The 17,870-nt window shown below is 39.8% G+C and overlaps 1 protein-coding gene and 1 long non-coding RNA gene across 17 annotated transcripts in view; one reads left to right on the top strand and one right to left on the bottom strand.

Annotated features, from left to right (window-relative positions):
* cdkal1 (CDK5 regulatory subunit associated protein 1-like 1) overlaps positions 1 to 17,870 on the bottom strand; it is a 509,606-nt gene that overhangs the window by 279,233 nt on the left and 212,503 nt on the right. For all 4 annotated transcript variants that reach the window (XM_059945459.1, XM_059945457.1, XM_059945456.1 and 1 more), the window contains one exon: positions 3,812 to 3,978. In XM_059945459.1, coding sequence (XP_059801442.1) covers positions 3,812 to 3,978 — 167 coding nt within the window. The remainder of the gene's footprint in view (positions 1 to 3,811; positions 3,979 to 17,870) is intronic.
* Positions 1 to 17,870, top strand: part of LOC132378509 (uncharacterized) — a 63,935-nt gene that overhangs the window by 29,980 nt on the left and 16,085 nt on the right. Inside the window, exon 1 of one of the 13 annotated variants that reach the window (XR_009507072.1) lies at positions 15,511 to 15,736. The exons of the other annotated variants lie outside the window; for them this stretch is intronic. This is a non-coding gene — a long non-coding RNA (uncharacterized LOC132378509). Of the gene's footprint in view, positions 1 to 15,510; positions 15,737 to 17,870 lie in introns of those variants that run through there. 13 annotated transcript variants of the gene reach the window in all.

Here is a 17,870-nt window from a genome sequence, read left to right on the forward strand (position 1 = left end):
ATCAACTACTTCAGTAGGATAATAAAACTGCTTTTACATAGAGTTCTTTTTATCCTGGAAGGCACCTTAGTATACTTGAGAGTAAGAAAGAGGAAATAACGAAACAAGGCCGAAAGCAAAGCTCTGTGGAACTCCAGATTAAAATATGCAGAATGCTGAAGGAGCTTAGCAGGCCAAACAACATCTACGGAAATGAATAAACAGTCATTTGATGCAACAACCTTAGGGTCTCAGCCTGAAATTGTCAACTGTTTATTTAGTTCTATAAATGCTGCCTGACCTGCTGAGTTCCTGCAGCATTTTGTATGTGGTACTCTAGATTTCCAGCATCTACAGAGTTTATTGAGCTTGTTGATTTGGCCTGGGATGAGACAATTGATAACTGACAACCACAACCATCTTCCTTTATGCAAGTCAACCACTTCTTGAGATTTTCTCTTGATGCTCATTGCCCTAGAATTCATTACTGTTCCTTGATGCCATACTCCATAAATGATGCATCGATGTCAAGGGCAGTCACTCTCACTTTAGGATTCAGCTGTTTGCTCCATGTTTGAAGCAAGGCAAAAATAAAGTGTGGAGCTGAGTGGATTTGTAAAAATCCAAGCTAATCATCAGAGAGCAGTTTGTAATAAATAAGTGCCACTTGATGTAAAAGATACCAACATCTTCTACCACCTTGTTCATGATTAATACCACACCAACTGGCTGACAAGTGACCTGACTGGATTTGTCCTGCATTTTGTGAACAGGGTACAACTGGACAATTTTCCTCAAGATCAGCTGGATATCAGTGCTGTAACAGACCTAGAAAAGCCTGGGTAAAGTGCAATTGATTTTGAAGAGGAGGTATGCAGTACCACAGCCAGGATGCTGTCTGGTTCCATTGACTTTGCTGTATCCACTGTTTTCTGACATTTTTTGGTATGTAGAGTGTATTAAATTAGCTGAGGACTTGCTTCAGTGACTTGTGATTTGATCTGTCACAAGGCCTATTTCTGTGCTGTGGAATTATAACAAACAGCATTATTTTGTGGAGACCTGTTTTCACTTTGACATGAAAGAGGCTTTTTCTGTTGATCAGTGTCAAAAAAAGCCAATTTAAATCCACTGTGATTCAATGTTATAAAATGAAAACTTCCAGAAGGGGGGCGGGGGGGGGGTGAATACTTTTTATAGGCACTATACACGCTTCGGGGTCTCAGTACTACAGTGTTCAATCATACTCTCCTGGGAGTACCTCAAACAATGTGGTCTAGGTCCCCCTGTAAAACTGCCATCATGGTCACAAGGCTGACTTGTGCTTTGCTAAAATCTACTTTTGGCCTTAAAACAGTCACAAATGCAATCAATTTTCATTTGCATTGTTAGGGGGTTTAGGTTATTTACACTTAGCAAATGGCTTTGGCCACCAGTCTTCTGTTCCTAAAAGCTGTGAGTACCAGAATCCCAGTCTATTTGTAACAATGCATTTCCTAAAAGCTGTGAATATCAGGCCAGATGCTGCTGGCGCCCATGGGATGGATGTAACCAGAAGGTGTGAAGCTTGTATAGAGCCTCAAAAGAAAGCATTGTCTATACTTTGTAAATATGGAATTGCCCTTTGTGTTTAGCAAATAAATATTGAGCCCCACACTGGGCCAGCAGACCTTTCCATCGAAAGTGTCTCCGTATAATATGATGCTTGCTGCTGTACCTTGTTTTGTCGAATAAAGAAGCTGCTTTGTATCTACCAGTAACTCTCTCTCCAGTGATTTCATTCATGCATAATACTGAAAATATATTGCTGTGTGATCGTATTTATAAGTATTCATCTTTAACAGAAATAATCAAGTGTAAATCGAAAGGATAAATTTCATCACAGTAAAGTCACAACTTGTTTACCACCTTTAATTTACAAAGCTTCCAAATACAATGCTCATCACAAATCTGCTTGTGCAGATTCTGCTGTACCTTTTTACTGAAAAAGGGAAATAGGTACTGCTTTGAAAAGTGTGCTAAGTAGTCTGGAAATTAGATAAGTGATATTAGATGGATGGATGGATGGATTTGAGGAAAAGACTGAATTCTGTAATTTTACTAAAGAAAATCATTGAGATTTTTTAATGAAATATTAACAGTTCATTCAAATTATGTGTGTTTTTATTTGGATCCTAATGTGCATACTAAATGAAGAACTGTTTATTCATAATTTAAGCTCCCATGAACATTTTGTAAAATAACTACAATATAAATGTAAGCTACTTCTTTCTTAATGTAATGTGGAGGAGAAAACAACATTGACTTTGTTGCCTCTGACAGATCAGAAAAGTATGAACAGATTACATATTTTGTTAGAGGAACAAAAGACTAGAAGCTGAAGCAAAACCCTTCTCGGAAGGCAGAAATTTGTTTGCATCTCTTCCAACCTTGTTGACTTTATTTGGTGCTCGCAATGTAGCACCCTGTATATTGGTAAGACCAAGTGCAGATGAGATGACTACTTTGTAGAGCAGCTGCTCTCTGTCTGCCATGGCCATCTTGGACTCCAGGCAAGCCACTTTAATTCCCTTCACCATTCCTAAATGTCCTGCCTGTCCTCAGCTTCCTCCACTGCTGGGGAAAGCTAAATGAACCTTGAAGAGCAGCACTTCAAATTCCACCTGGGTGGTCTGCAACCAAACTGAATGAACATTGAATTATCCAGTTTCAGGTAACCTGCTGTCCATCTCTTACCCTCTCCTGAGCTACACAGACCCCCTCACACACACACACCGTACTTTCGAAGCCAATGTATCCCAGTCCACCCTGCCATCTCCTAGTTTCTTTCCTCTTCCCCTCCCTCCAACTCCATCTGCCCAACACCTGCATGCTCTTCCCACTGGTACCCCACACTGTTCTTATTTGGTTCCATGTTCCAGCTTCCTTTCTTAACAGATTCCATAATCTACAATCCTTAGTTGCCCCCACTACCATGCCCCAACCTCTGTCGCTACCTTCACCCTGTCCTCACCCACCTGACTCTATCCACCAATCAACTCCTCATCATGTGGGTTCACCCATCACTTAACAGCTCTTGCCACATCATTCCCCTCACCTCCTTACATTGGTTTTCTCCCCTCTATCAATTAGGGTCTTAACCCAAAACATTGACTGTTCATTTCTCTCTACAGAAGCTGCCTGACCTGCTGAGTCCAACTAACAGTTTGTTTTTTGTTACTAATTTTGTTATCTGGAGTAATAAGGGGGGAGGGTTGCCTTGGCTTTTCACTAATTATATTTATAAATGCTAAGTAGTTACTATTCTGGCAAGTTGAGTGCAATCAAGAGTTCATATTCTACATTAATTTGAATATTAGCAATGATTGATGACCACTTTTTATATTTCAATAACATAAAAAATGACAAGACTGTGGAAGCAAAAGGGACGCATTTTCTAAACTAAGGAAAGACAAACCCTGTAACGATTCAACTAGAAGAGGTGGTAAAAAAAAGTATCAGAAAGAAACTCAACAAATAATCAGTTCTGAATGCTGAAAGAGATAAAGCTTATAACCTGGAAATAAAATAATATAGGCCATATAGAAATATCTACAACTTAATTTGTCCAACTGCTGGTTTCAGGTTTTATCAGCCTGTGGCTGCTTTCTATAGCCTTCCTTCTACATTATTACTTCGTATGACAATACCATTGAAATACAAAATCACTCAGCCACAACTTCATATTCAAGAAATATACTGTACTTTATTATTTAATCAAAACAATGCACTGGATTTGTTGTAAACCAAATTTTAGAGCAATTTATGGATAATAATTTTCATAATTTCTTACCTCAAGATGCTCCAAAATGTACGGAGGGTTGGTCATTCCGAGCCTAAGCATTGCTCCCTCAGGAATCACTTCTACCAGTTTCCAAAGCAACGTTGGAAGGTCTGTTCCAATGTCTCTTCCATAAGCACCCGTGTCTTCACTTGTCAGCCATATTTCACAGACACCTTCTGCATGAAGAAAAGAATTTAAAAAAAAACTATAGAACTTTCTGGATTCAAGAAATCTATCCTCATTGATGTTTAGCTCTTGTTACTAGAATCATGGAATGTGTACAGCACAGGAGGACATCATTTGACTTTCCATCAACCAGCACAAGTTTCCAGTTCCATCCACTGGTCCTGTCCCTCCAGCCTCACAAACCTTCCTCTTCCACATGTTAATTAAATTCTCTTCAAAAGAATTATCACTACCATATTTTCTGGCAGTACGTTGGATGCTAAGAGTGCATTTTTTTCATATTCTATGTTCATTCTAAGGATGAGGGTTTCACAGGCTTTAATTGCCCATCACTAGCTACCCTCAAGAAAGTGGTAGTAAATGCCTTCTTGAACCACTTGAGGATTGGGTATACCAGAAATGCTGTTACGGAAAGAGTTCCAGGATCCTGACCCAGTGACGAGGCAGGAATTGCAAGTATTTCCAAGACAGGAACGGGTGTGGCTTTGAAGGGAATTTCCAGTTGGTAGTGTGTCCGTGCTTTATCCTTCTTGTTGGTTTTGAAAATGCTGACTTGGTGAGATGCATCCTGTGGATGGTACAAACAGCTGCTGCTGTCTGTGTGCGCCAGAGGTGGAGTAGTGAATGGTTGCGGATGGGATGCCTATCAAGTTGGCAGGTATGTCCTGCATTAAGATTCAAAGTATATTTCAAATATTTATTTTGAAATTATATTAAGTATATTTTAAGTATAGTATTAAGTATATTTCAAATATTTTCAAAGAATATGTAAACTATACACTTTGAGATTTGTCTGCCGTCAGGCAGCCACAAAACAAGAAAACCGAATAACCCAATTTAAAGACCAAAACCACTGCGCAGAGAAAGATTAAAAAAATACAAATCATGCAAATAAAAGAAGCAAGCCAACAGCATTCCGAACCAGACTTAATTCCCAGATTTGCTCCCGGAGCAGCTGGAGTAGGCCCAAGCCTCAGTCCCAATTCATAAGTCATTCAGAAGGCAAGAAATTCAACTAAAAACTTATAATATTACAGGCCAAAATACTCCTTGCCTCCTTAATTGCTTTCTGCACCTGCATGCTGAATTCCAGAAACTACTTCATGTTACTTTTAATTTTCTTCCTGCTTGCTTTATTGCTGTGCCTCTTTTCCTTCATCCTCCAAAGGGAGGTCTTCCACTATCTACTCTATCTATAGCCCACATCTTTGTGTATGTTGCTACCAAATCTTCCCTCAGCCTCTTCTCAAAAGCAATCCCTGTCTCTTTAATTTACCCATGCAACTGTAGTTCACTTTATCTGAAGAACCAGCCTCATACATCTTTGCTGGATCCTGTCTGATGCTTTCTCATCCTTCCTATAATGTGACAACAAAAGTATATGATGATTTTCATGTAATTACTAAGTCATTCAATGTTTTAACCAAATGAACTTGTTACAGGTTTTTAAAAAAAAATGATTATAAAATTTACTGAGATAACTTTGAAAAGATAATTGAATTACCACATGAATAAACCAGTTTGCAAGATTGAACACACTCAAATCACTGAGGTGCCACAGGTTAAATATGTTCAGTCATTTTATTTGTTAGAAAAATCTCCCTCAAGTTAGGAAGAAAATTGTTCATAAATTATCATTACTATAATTATAAACAAATCTATGCATATATGGATAAATTATTTTAATAATTATCTAACAAAATCTAACTAAAGATCATAAGTTATCAACTACATATAAGTTTTTAACTGTCCACGGTTAATATTGCTGGCCAGTTTTTTTTAAGAAAATAAGTTTTTTCCCATTTGAACAGTGTCCAACTTTCACATTTGGGTGGGGAGGGATCATGATGGAAAATTACCCTGCTTATTGGTATTCTGCAAGGAGGACTGAGAATAGGGATGGAAACTACACTCTTAAGGGAAATGAAATAGATGCTCAATTCCTAAAACTGCCTGGGTGGAGATTGAACGCCTCCCTGTTGTGATACGGCTTTAAATTAAATGAAGGGGAAACAGCTGTAACAGTAAATCATTATCAAAAAGAGTTACCTAACTTCCATGAGAATTAATTGCCTAACCTAGCAATTACAACTACAACCACCACATTGCACTAAACAGAACAAAATAATTATGGAAGCACTTTACCAGAAATTATAAAATAAGGGTTTTATCAACAGAGGTTCAGCAATACTACTCAGCCCCAATCACCCTATAAACAAATGCATAGGAATAAACCGGTGATCATAAAAATGACAAGTCTTCTTTTCACAAGTCATCACATGCAGATATTACAACTGGAAAAATTATGCTGCGGGGAGGTGACTAAAAACAACTAAGACCAAGTATTAAAAGGAATATTAACATTGTAACTGAAAATATCCATTAACTTTATTCAGTAACAAAATGCTGGAGGCACAGTGACTATGGAGCAGCATCAATGTTGGGAAAGAAACAGCTGACGTTTCAGACATTTATCAGGGCGTCTTGTGTATTTCCTTGTATACTTAAAACTTCTACTTAAGCAATTTTCCACAAGTGGACACATTTTCTCTGTACCACTCTCATCAAATTGTTTAATTATTTTAGAGATCTCCGTTAGGTCTCCCCTCAGCAAACTTTTCTCAAGAGAAAAGAGGCCCCACTTAACCAGTTCATTCTTTCTTCATACCTTCTTACTTCTAGTACTAATTTTGTCACTCCAGTGCATCTACATTCCTTTTTGTGGCAGCCATTACGATGCATTATACAGTCTACACGTGTTTGGATGCAGGCTTTGTATAACTTCCCTCCCTTTCCATTCTATCCTTCTGGTGACTAACTTTTAGTTTGTTATGTTTAAGGTCCTTCTAACCTGTGGCACAACTTTCAGTGTATTTCTTGCCTGTGATCCAGTTGTTTTAATATTCCACCGAGACCCATATCTTCCAATAAATAATTCTCTATTCCCCCTATTAAAATATGCAACTTCATACTTGTCTGTGTTGAACTCTATTTGACAATTCTGTAAGTTTAATCTCCTGTGCTCTGTTACACCTTCTAATCATTTATTATTGTAATACTAATTATTAAAGCTATTTTGTTTTATATTTTAATTACTTAAATCTATTGAATAGTTTTTAAATATCTGACTATCAGAAACATTTAAAATCACAACATTGCCAAGGCAAGATTTCAGGATACACAACCCAAAGCATTCAATCCATTCAGAGGCAGTGGCACCTCCTTCAGGAGGATTAGCTTGTTCAGCAGTTGCATCTACCCCCTTATTATTTAATGACTTTTGATAGAAGTATCAAGAGATTTCAAACCAATTATCAAGTTCAAAGTAAAACTTATTACCAGAGTGCATATGTTCTACCACATACACCGAATTCCACCACAGAGATAAAATTGATCCTGGACTAAAACAAAATAAAGGAAGTTAATGAGCTGACAACCTCATTGGATGTTCTCTGTTACAAGGAGCCAGCTAAACTCCAGTCTGAATTTAGAAGGCTAGACTTTTGGTGAACTCGTCAGTGCAGAGGGAAGGCCATGTAGCCACCTGCTAATGTCATGCAATACTTGGTCTTCACAGGTGATTGGTGTCGCAAGGCTCTGTCCTTCTGTGGGTAGAGCAAACTAAGAAATGTAATCAAGGTTTTGCACATTAATCACTTTGGAGGAAGTATATATCTGCAAAATAAAGAAAGCACTTTGCATCTTGCTTTAATAAAGTGGCCACTGAGTACATGTTCATAGTATTCTGCTCCTGTAGCGATTCATTTCAAGGTTCAACGTGTTGTACATTCAGTGATGCTCTACTGCACACCTTTGCTGTAAAATGTGGTTATTTGTGTTAGTCACCTTCCTGTCAGCTTGAACCAGTCTAGCCATTCTCCTCTTACCTCTCTTATTAACAGAGCATCTTTCCCCACAGAATTGCTGCTCATTGGATGTTTTGTGTAAACTCTGGAGGCTGCTGTGTGTGAAAATTCCTGGAGATCAGCAGTTTCTGAGATACGCAAACCATCCCATCTGGCACCAACAATCATTCAACAGTCAAAGTCACTTAGATCACATTTCTTCATCATTCTGAAGTTTGGGTTGAACAACTGAACCTTTTGACCACGTCTGCATGCTTCTATGCACTAAGTTGCTGCCACATGATTGGCTGATTAGATATTTGCAATAAAGAGGTGTATAGTGTACCTATTAAAGTGACCAGTGAGTGTATACTCCCCGCCCCAACCGTGACACCTAAGCTCACCTCTGTATTCCACTCCAGTCATAAAATACAACACACACTCCCCACCACCACTAAACTGCCATCTGCCCTGAAACCAAAGCCCTGACTACATCAAGAACGCTGCTCTTTCTTCAAAGAGTTTTCACCATTCAACATTCCAGATTTGCCTTTTGGTCAATTATGATCTCATAATGAAAATGACTACTCAAGGTATATAGTTCTACAGAATATATCCATTACTGACTGTTACGTTCATCTATATTAATCTCATTTACATGCATGATGTCTATAACTTTTTTGCACTTGAAGTGCTTCTTGATATACTACATCTTAACCATCATGAGCCCCATGGGCCACTGTAGCTTCCCACAGAGTGTTGGGCTTCCAGGGTTCTTCAGCATTTGTATTTATTAATTGTTATAGCCATTAAGCCCTGGTGCTTTAACTTAATTGTGACTGGACAGATTTCCCGTACTCTATGATTATTTAAAGGGACTCCTGTTTAGCACTGGTTCAGAGTCCTTGTGTTTATGGAGAAGGATTAGTCTCGTTGTGTCACTCGGCCATGCCTCCAAGGCTCGGTTGATATTCCTATGTCTAATCTCTTGTTCCCATCTCTTCATGGGGATTCTGCCATTCTTCCGCTCTTGGACTGAGTTGTTTTCAGCACCCAGCGTGATAAGAGTCCGCAATTCCTCCGTACCTGGGTCCAGTCCCGACAGTGACCTCCGTGACACTTAACCCTTTATCATTTTGTACATTTCTACAAAATCTCCCCAAAGATGAACTCAGTCTTCTTTAATAAAAACACAAACTGCTGGCAGAACTCAGCAGGCCAGACAGCATCTATGCGAGGAGGTAGTGACAACGTTTCAGGCCGAAACTCTTCATCATGGCTCCTGATGAAGGGTTTCGGCCCGAAACGTCGTCACTACCTCCTCCCATAGATGCTGTCTGGCCTGCTGAGTTCTGCCAGCAATTTGTGTTTTTATTTATTTCCAGCATCTGCAGATTCACTCAGTCTTCTTTAATCTAGCCACAGACCTGAAATACCTTACCCTTGGAATCATTCCAATAAAATTTTCTGTTTCCCCACTCCCCCCGACCCTCACATTAATTTCTAAACTTTAGTGCCCAGAAATGGAAGGAATGTTTCATTTGAGGCCCAGAAAGAATTTTAAACATTTAACATATTTTTCTACTTTTGCCCTCCATGTCTCTAGCTATGAACAGATCTAATATGTTTTACTAACAGTATCGCAGCATAACTTGCCATTCTCAATGACCAAACATAAATACACGCCAGGTCCCCATTCACACACACACTTCAGAACTGTGCCATTTAACCAACGTTACCTCTTCCTCATTCTGCTAAAATGTAAGAAATTTCATCTCCTCATTAACTGCCTATTCAAAAAGTCTATATTCCCTTGTAGTCTATCACTTTCCTTCTTGTCTTCTCCTTTCATCCCTTGGGCATCATTTATGCTATAAAGGCTTTTAGGCTGGACTTCTTCAAATGGTTTCTAAGTATCCACACTGAAACCGGCCTTTTTTGTCACATCTGTTGGTTCTTCTTAATTAACTCTCAACTTCCTCAAGTAACTATAATTTTTTCCTTGATTATTGTTATTAAAAGCTTCCACACAACTACATTAAGTGTAGTTATTGGGCAAATCTCCTTTTTGAAGAAGAGATATCATATTTGTGTTTTTTCAGTTCTCTTCCCTGCATCTTCCCTGCATTTACAGAAGGTGCTTCTGCTATTCCCACCTCACTTCCCTTATCAACCTAGTGTTCATTCCCTCTGGACTAGAAAACTTCTTTATTTTATGCACTACCAGCAGTTCTAGTTCCTCCTCCCTACCAATTTTAATATTACTCTTTGTCTCTACTATTCCCTTATGGAGATTGTGACAGCATCTTCCTCCTTGGCAAAGACAGGTGCAAAAACATTTTATATTTTAATCTTGCTATCCGACCCTCTGCATTGATCAACTCCTCATTCCCTTAATTAGACACCCCTTCATTTTCTATGTACTTCTTGTTTACTATATAAGGTACGTGTGCTAACCGCCACTCTATTCTTACTTTGTTTATTGTCCCTTTCAAGTCCCATCTAAACCAACTTTACTCACATTGATGAATGTTCCAGTTCTCACTTAACATTTTCACCTAACAACATCAGACATTCTGAATTTTGTTTCATCATATTCTGTGTCCCCTTTGTCATCCTGGAAGCTTCCCTTTCCCACAAGGTGTATACGTGCATTAATCTACCTGTTTCTCCATTTCTGTTACTTGAGCTTGGCACTTGCCACAATCTAAATTGCTGCCTTTTAAAGAGTTCTGTCTCCCCGATGAGCACTATGTTTTTTATGCATGCTTTGAAAGGGACAATAACACTACATCTGTGTGAATCCCCACAGCACGCGGTGACCCTGTGATCTCTGTCTCGGAGGCTGTCTGGGGAGAGCTTCGGGTAAAACTGAAGCAAAGGGTCCTAAGGTCGCATTCTCTACCAATGTAGTCTCCAAAAATTAAAATTGAAGAACTCAGAGCAAGTCTCCAGTACCAGAAGGGCATCAAAGCCTTTTGCAAACTCTGCTTTACAGAGACATGGCACGCCCCCCACCACTCCAGCCTAAAAGTTTCACCATCCACCATGGGAACCAGACAGCAGCACCACATAAAGGCAGAGGCAGAAGAGTTTGCTCCATCATCAACATTTTCTGAAGCACGTACATGATAGTTCTGTCCAAGTCTTCTCCACCACTCTGCCCCCGACCTGAAACATCTGGTAGTCAGGTGTCATCTCATCAATCTGCTGAGGAACGACTTCACTGTGATTTTGTACTCTACCCCTGGCAAACTATAAGTTGGCACCGTAGGTCCAGAGCACTATGATCAACAGTCATAAAACAGCCTGATGATGGTGGGGGACTTCAACCGGGCTAGCTTGAGGAAGCCTCTGACAAACAACCATCACCATGTCACTTATAGAACCAGAGAAACCAACAATCAAAAACACCTACTGTGTGACCTTGAAACCACACTTTGGCAAGTCCAGTCGCTTGCCTGTATGTCTATTTTTGGCATATAGGCAGAGGCTGAAGATTGCAACACCAATGGTGGGGAAGGCGAAAAAAGGTCAAGGGAGGTGATGAAGGATTAAGCAATGCTCTGCTGCCTGAAGAGCCCAATGTTTTTATGCACGCTTTGAATGGGACAATAACACTACATCTGTCTGAATCCCCATAGCATTAGGTGACACTGATCTCTGTCTCGGAGACCGATGTCAGAACGTGCTTCAAGAAGATAAACCTTCACAAGTTGTCATGCCTCTAAATTGCACCTGGCTGGGTAATGTAAACCTGTACTGATCAACTACCTGAAACGTTCATGTGCACCTTCACCCTCTCACTGCTGCTGTCTGAGGTTCCTGCCCACTTCCAAAAGGAAACAACCATACCCTTGCCCAAGAAAAGCAGATCAAGCTGCTTTAGCGACAATCACCTGGTGGCACTAACATCTACTGTGATGAAGAACCATGAAAGGTTGGTTATGGCTATAATTAACTCCTGCCTGAACAAGGACCCGAACCCAATATAATTTCCCTACCACCACAGCAGGTCTACAGTGGATGTAATCTCACTAGCTCTCTGCTCTGCTTTGGAGCACCTAGACAACAGCAAAACATATGTTAGACTGCTGTTTATTAAATACAACTCACATTGAATACCAGCATACTCTTAGTATTAGTCAACAAGCTTCAAAACCTGAACTTCTGTACTTCCCTCTGCAAATGGCTCCCCAACTTTTATTCTGGGAGATCAGGAGACCACAGTCAGTGCAAATTAGTTGCAACATCTCCTTCTGGTTGACAATCAACAGGGGTTCACCTCAAACACATATGCTTAGCCCATTGCTCTACTCTCTCTTCACAAAATTTCAGATAGCGGTGAGGAGTGAGAAAGATTAGTGATGTTGCATCATAACCTCATACTCAACATCATCACGATCAAGGAGTTGATTGTGGACTTCAAGGAGGGGAAGTTGAGAGAACATATCCAGTCCTCATTGGTGGAAATAGTCAGCAGCTTCAAGTTCCTGAACATCCTCACCTCAGAGGATCCATCCCAGATCCATGAACATCATGAATAAAGCACACAGCAGCTCTATTTCATTAGGAGTTTGAGAAGATTTGGCCTGTCACTGAAGACTCTTTCAAATTTCTATATATTATGGAGAGCATTCTGTTATTGGTGGCATTACAACTTGGTATGGAGACTTCAATGCAGAGGATCATAAGACCGCAGAGAGTTGTACTCTCAGCCAGCTCTAATCATCACCCACTGTTAAGACAGGAAGCGGCCAAACCATCTGGGACATGCTCTCTTCTCTTTACTACCATTGCAGAGGATGTACAAGAGTCTGAAGACTCACATTCAGTGTTCTGGTCCTTCCATTTGATACCTCTTTTGGACTATTTTTTAGTTATGTCTTTGCACTGTGCTGCTGCCGCACAATTTCAAAAAAATTCATGACATATAAGATAATGATAATAAATGTGAATTTGACACATTCAAGACAGAGTTACCTCACCAGTCCTTAATTGTCAAAACCAGTTCCTGCACTTTCTTCCTCTTCCTACTCTTTCAGTTGGCCCCTTGCTTACTTACCTTAATGCTGCTTAGCTACAGAGATGATCATCTTCTCAAATACACAATCCAAAAAACTAGGCCTCTTTTATGGTCCAGGGCGACTCTAACCAACCAAACCCCAGAAAATCCAGAACTCGTGAAAGACGCATGTGGTGCAAGACTTGCAAACAGCAACATCATATATCTAAGAATCCTTGAGGTTTTTCTCCATATTCCCCTACTTATGTCCCTACTAACAATATTCAATTCATCTCTGAGTATACAGTAAAACTCCAATGATCCAGGATCCTTATGACTTTTGGTGGTGCTGAACCAGCAGATTTTCTGGATTATTAGAAATTTCTTCAACTAATTCTCAAAACAAGCTTTAAGAATTTTTCTTAATTATATTATAGTTGTGCCAATAAGTTTGAATTCGATCAGAATCTGCTGCACCACTACCATAACAACTCTAGGGTAGGTTAGATTCAGCACAGACAATAGGACAAAACTGATGAAGTACATCAAGAAGCTACACCTTACATACTTCGTCTTCCTCATAAAACATTTTCAATGAAGCCTTTAGAGCTACAATCATTTCAAAATCCTTCACACTGCCCCCATGATTTCTCAGAAGCTGAGGGAATGACTAACTCCAATTGACAAAGGAGCTGTCAAGTTATCCCAGGTTCCAGGAGAGGACCACACTTTAACAAGACATTTTCTTTCGCACTCCTGAATCCTACTTTAAGTTTGCTGTACTTCTTCCCTCTTCAATATCACTGAAGTAAATCAAAAATGAATTGCATCTTGATGGTTGTATACACAATTAAACCTGCAATCTTAACAAAATAAATAATTTAATGTTATACATCTGGTAGTTTTATACCATGCATACTTCTGGGAAGAAACAACCATGGACCTTGACAGAATATCATTTGAAAACTTGATATGCTTTTTAAAAATCACACCTTGAAGCTTTTTATGTACTCCAAACAAGACCTTGAGAGCAAAGTAAAAAGTCTCAGGGCAAAGCACAGAGAGCAAGAATTCCGCCAATTTGGTCTCCTCCGTGCTAAATTTCAACCTAGAGTACATAAAGAGAATTTCAGGATAATTTATTTTGCTGATGAGGGGTATATTTTTATGACCAGTTACAGATAACAGTGTTGGTGAGGGGAGAAATTAAGCTGAAGAAGACTGAGAACAGTTTGCTTGTTAATTCAATAAAATTGTGTCTATTCTCAGAATTGCTTCAAGAGATGATGAGTCAAACTATGCTGGGTTAGAAGAGTGTTTCCAAAGGGAAATGCTGCCATTATACCGGAGAATCCACTTCTGTGATCTGATAAGACCATAAAGAGCAGAATTAGGTCATTTGGTCATAACTGATTTATTTTTCCTCTCAACCCCATTCTCTCACCTTCTCCATAATCTTTTAGACCCTTACTAAGACAGGAGAATAGAGTTGAGTAGGATAATAAATCAGTTTATGGCAGAATGGCAGAGTAGACGTGATGGACCAAATAGCATAAATTTGTTCCTCTGTCTTATGGTCTTAAGCCTCTTAAATGAAGACTTCTAGCCTTGCAGAACAGATAACATCGTATCATTTTCTGGGATTGCAATTCTGCCCCCCCCCCCCCACAACAATGTAAGAGTTATCTGTACTATCACCATTTACTCTGATTATTCCATTTTCCTTCTTCGGCTTACTTAGTATTTGCTTTAGGTTGACTTGTATCAACTTTGACTCGACTTTGCTCTGGTTTTAGGCTTCCATTCCTTTTGTATTGAGATTGACAGCAAGGACAAGTAGAATAAATCTGCAGGAACTGCTCAGGCTGTAGTCTGGACCCAGAAGGGGAAAGCAGACAGGCAGAAGCTGAAGCATGCAAAGCATCAGTCAACAATCAGGAATAGTGAACTAACTAGGACAAGTAACAGTGCATGAAAAATAGCAAAGGCAAGAAATGAAAGAAGTTGCTGAGAGAGTCCATTGAAAGGGGAAATTGACAGTTGTGACCTTTGCAGAAACAAGATAGAGGCCTGTTTCATCTTGAACGAAACCCTTGAAATGTGGATATCTGGCACTTTGGAGATAAAGATCCAGCATACATTATGGATTTTTTTTCTTTTGACAATGCCATTCCAAATGTATCATCAAATATTTAAAATAATATTCCACAGCTTGAAGAGAGCTCAAAATTAACTTCACCTCTGGTGAAAAAGATGCAATAGAACTCTAAATATACTTTGCCATAGTATTCTCAGTAGCACCAAACATGAATACAATTACAAGCTGCAAAGTGGAAACTGCTGGAGAAATACAGCAAGTCAGGCAGCATCTGTGGAAGGAAAGGAATAGTCAACATTTCAGGTTGAGGCTCTGCATGGGGACTGAGTACTGATGGAGGAATTGACTGAGAGCATTGACAGTGGAATGTCTGTATAAAGGAGGGAGGAAGAGGAGCGAGATATGGGTTAGTAAGTGCATGCTGGGAGAGATGATGGGCATATAGAGCAAGGTGAGGAAGATGGAGGGTTATATCCTAAAACTATCTATCTCCAACCTTTCCTAATTTGACAGTAGGGCGTCATCCTGAAATGTTGGTTCTGTTTCTTTTTTCCACAGATACTGCCTGACCTGTTAAGTAGTTTTTAAGTTTTTTTGTTTCATAATCCCCTCCTCTCCGGCTGGCGGTGCAGCAGCATCAGGACTGGACTTCGAGGCCGAGGGCCCTGAGTTCGAATCCAGCAAGGCCCCAATCTGGGCAGCAGCAGTATCTGCACGAAAGAAAGGCCCAGCAATCTACTTCCGTGCCTTGCCGCGATTTGACAAATCGACGGCACTCAACATCAACAACTCCGCTTTCAGTATGCTTTTAATAATTAAAACCTGATTTCAAAGCACCAAAAACATTTGTAACCAAACATATTTTAATGACTCTAACAGCTTGCATTGGAACACACATAGCAAGTGTATCAGCAATTTACCAAACAGCTATTTCTGAACCCGAGGCAACTCAGAAAGCCCACAATGAAGGAAGTAGACAAGCCTGGAATATGAAAATAAATTAAATTTCTCTAAATCAGTTTTAACACTTGCAGGAATTGCATTAAAGCTCTTCATTATGAACAGTCCTCAAATACGTAGATTATAATGAGATTTGTAGGGATTGAAGAAAGAGCCATGTGTCATCCAGTGAAGCAAACCCATATGCACTGTTGCCACATATTGCTCATTGTGAAGAGCATTGGCTCTGCTTACATAACTGGCATTTAGCCACAGTAATTATGATTTGTAACTGTGGCAACTCACTCAAGAGTGCTATAGACTCAAATCCGATCTACAGTACTCTTCTCCCAAACTGCTCGAGTCAGCAATTTAATTTATTGTTAGCTGAATACCTGCTTAACATTTATGGCCACAAGCATTAGGAAGGCATAAAAACGTTTCTCAAACTGGAACCTCTGATATTTCTCAATTCAAATGGAAAACAGTTGATCTCTTGGTACTGATATGATTTCAGAGACACAAACAGTACGTTATCAAGAGATGCAATGAAACGGACTCTAAAAATGTAAGCAGAGAATTAAAATCTAGTGTATCGCTACAGTTATTTTGATTTTCATATCTTATATACAAAAAAAAGTATCCCAAGATCTCTTCTGAAAAAGTACAGCACAGAAACAGGCCATTTAGCCCATCTAGTCTGTGCCAAACTATTTAAACTGTCTACTCCCATCATCCTGCACCTGGACCAAACCCTTACTATCCGTGTATCTATCCAAACTTCTCCTAAACTTCGAGATCAAACTTGGGCGCACCACTTATGCTGGCAGCTTGTTCCACACTCTCACAACACTCTGAGTGAGGAAGTTTCCCCTCATGATCCCTTTATACTTTTTCACCTTTTACCCTTAACACACAATCTCAGTGGAAAAAGCCTGCTTGCATTTAGCCCTTCTATTCCCCTCATAACTTTGTATGCATCTACAAATCTCCCCCAATCTTCTATGTTCCAAGGAATAAAGTCCTAACCTATTCAATCTTTCCTTATAATTCAGGTCCTCCAGTACTGGCAGCATCCTTGTAAATTTTCCCTGTACTCTATCAACCTTATTTATGTCTTTCCTGTAGGCAGTTGGCCAAAACTGCACACAATACTCCAAATTAGGCCTCACCAAAGTCTTATACAACTTTCAACATAAATTCCGATCTGCTGTACTCAATACTTTGATTTAGGAAAGTCAATGTACCAACCCTATCCAACTATGCCGCCACTTCCAATGAATTATGGACCTGTATTCCCTGATCCCTTTGTTTGCCACACTCCTCAGTGCCCTACCGTTCACTGGGTAAGACCTACTCTAGTTGGTCCTACCAAAGTGCAACACCTCACACTTGTCTGCATTAAATTCCTTCTGCTATTTTTCAGCCATTTTTCCAGCTGGTCCAGATCCCACTGTAAGCTTTGATAGTCTTCCTCACTGTCCACATCACCCCCAATCTCAGTATCATCTACAAATTTGCTGATCCAGTTAACAATTATCAACAAGATTGCTGATATACATGACAAACAACAACGGACCCAGCACCGATCCCTGTAGCACTCCATGAGTCACAGGCCTCCAGTCAGAGAGGCAACCATCTACTACCACTCTCCGGTAGCAGGGAATACCTTGTCAGGCTCTGGGGATTTATCCACCCTAATTCATTTCAAGTCAGCAAAAACCTCCTCCTCTGTAAGTGGTATCATGTCCATAACCTTGCTGCTGCTCCTATAGACTCTGCGTCCATCTACTAAGTAAATACTGATGCAAATACATCCATTTAAGATCTCCCAAATCTCTTTTGGCTCCATGCATAGACTACCATTCTGATCTTCCAGAGGACCAATTTTGTCCCTTGCAATCCTTTTGCTCTTAACATATCTGTAGAATCCCTTAGGATTCTTCTTCACCTTGTCTGGGCAACCTTATGCCTTCATTTAGCTCTCCTACATTC

This window comes from Hypanus sabinus, chromosome 20, assembly GCF_030144855.1.
Source record: "Hypanus sabinus isolate sHypSab1 chromosome 20, sHypSab1.hap1, whole genome shotgun sequence".
NCBI classification, from domain to species: domain Eukaryota; kingdom Metazoa; phylum Chordata; class Chondrichthyes; order Myliobatiformes; family Dasyatidae; genus Hypanus; species Hypanus sabinus.